Here is a 1,209-nt window from a genome sequence, read left to right as displayed (position 1 = left end):
CTCAAGCAATCCTCTGGCCTCAGCCTCCCACAGTGCTAGGATTACAGATATGAGTCACTGTGCAAAATATTATCTACATGGGTCTGTAGCAACAATACTCAAGAAATCATGGGTTTTAAGTGGTAGTGATTGTTGTAAAACTCACTAAAATAAGTTCATGAATATTAAAATATTCAAATTAACATACCACCAAAAGCCTTTCCCTGGGCCACCAGCAGTTGGTGTAGGGAAACTCTGGACAAGAATGCCACTGAGTTTCTGTCAACCCAAGTCCTCTGGAATCCCAGAGTTTAACTAAGAGCAGATCTCAGACACCAAAGGCTTTCAATCCATAGTGTGTTTTCCTCCCTGGATGGGGAGCCAGGTAACCCTACCTTTAGTTAAGAAGGAGCCCTGATTTCCCAGAATCTTTATCTGGTTGGAGTTTTTCCAGTGGAATTGTATGTTCTTCTTCGGCGGAGCATTACAGGTCAGTTCCACTGTATCCCCTTTCTTGCCCAGCACCACGTTCTTTCCCTGAGTGACTGCTGGGTGTAGCGCTAGGTGGAAAAGAAAGGAGTCAGCTCTCAATGCTGCCGCTGTCCCCCTCTACCCCATCCACCACCTTTGCCTTTCCTCCCATGCCATCTGCATTGAGACCCCAGGTGAGAACTTACCCAGTTGCAGCACCAGGAGCAAGTGCCTAAAAGAGATTCCCCGGTTCATTGTGGCCTTGCTGAGGGAGGCAGGGGCCTGACTCAGTAGGGACCTGAGCCCGCAGAAATGGCAGGACCTGAGGGAAATACCAATCACTAGTCAGCAAACATTTATTTGACCTGGAGTATACAGGGGCCATATGCAACCTCTCCCTCAGGACCCTTGCACAAGTGCACTAGTGAACTTGAGGCAGGAGAACAGCAGAGGGAATTGGAGGTTGGATTAAGGAAGGAATGAGTAGGAGCAGAAGCAAGAGAAAGAAGGAAGTGAGCAAAAACAGAAGTAAGATAATAAGTGAATAAGGAGCCCCATGGCTGGCTAGATCCAAACCAAACCAGTAAGGAGCAGCTCCTAAGAGATGGGCATGTACTGGGCTGGGTGCAGTGGCTCATGACTGTAATCCCAGCACTTTGGGAGTCTGAGGTGGGTGGATCACTTGAGATCAGGAGTTCAAGATCAGCCTGGCCAACATGATGAAACCCTGTCTTTACTAAAAATACAAAAATTAGCCGG

At 47.7% G+C, this 1,209-nt stretch overlaps 1 protein-coding gene across 6 annotated transcripts in view; it reads right to left on the bottom strand.

The window, feature by feature from the left end:
* Positions 1 to 1,209, bottom strand: part of CD4 (CD4 molecule) — a 33,353-nt gene that overhangs the window by 21,069 nt on the left and 11,075 nt on the right. For 2 of the 6 annotated variants that reach the window (XM_011952099.1, XM_011952091.1), the window contains 2 exons: positions 657 to 772; positions 375 to 539 (listed from right to left, as the gene is read on the bottom strand). The exons of the other annotated variants lie outside the window; for them this stretch is intronic. In XM_011952099.1, the coding sequence (XP_011807489.1) occupies positions 375 to 539; positions 657 to 705 (214 nt within the window). In that variant the 5' untranslated portion in view covers positions 706 to 772. The remainder of the gene's footprint in view (positions 1 to 374; positions 540 to 656; positions 773 to 1,209) is intronic. 6 annotated transcript variants of the gene reach the window in all.

The sequence above is a fragment of the Colobus angolensis genome, unplaced genomic scaffold (genome assembly GCF_000951035.1).
Source record: "Colobus angolensis palliatus isolate OR3802 unplaced genomic scaffold, Cang.pa_1.0 Scaffold11, whole genome shotgun sequence".
NCBI classification, from domain to species: Eukaryota; Metazoa; Chordata; class Mammalia; order Primates; family Cercopithecidae; genus Colobus; species Colobus angolensis.
The sequence above is the reverse complement of the archived record's forward strand: the minus strand, read 5'-3'. Positions and strand labels throughout refer to the sequence as shown.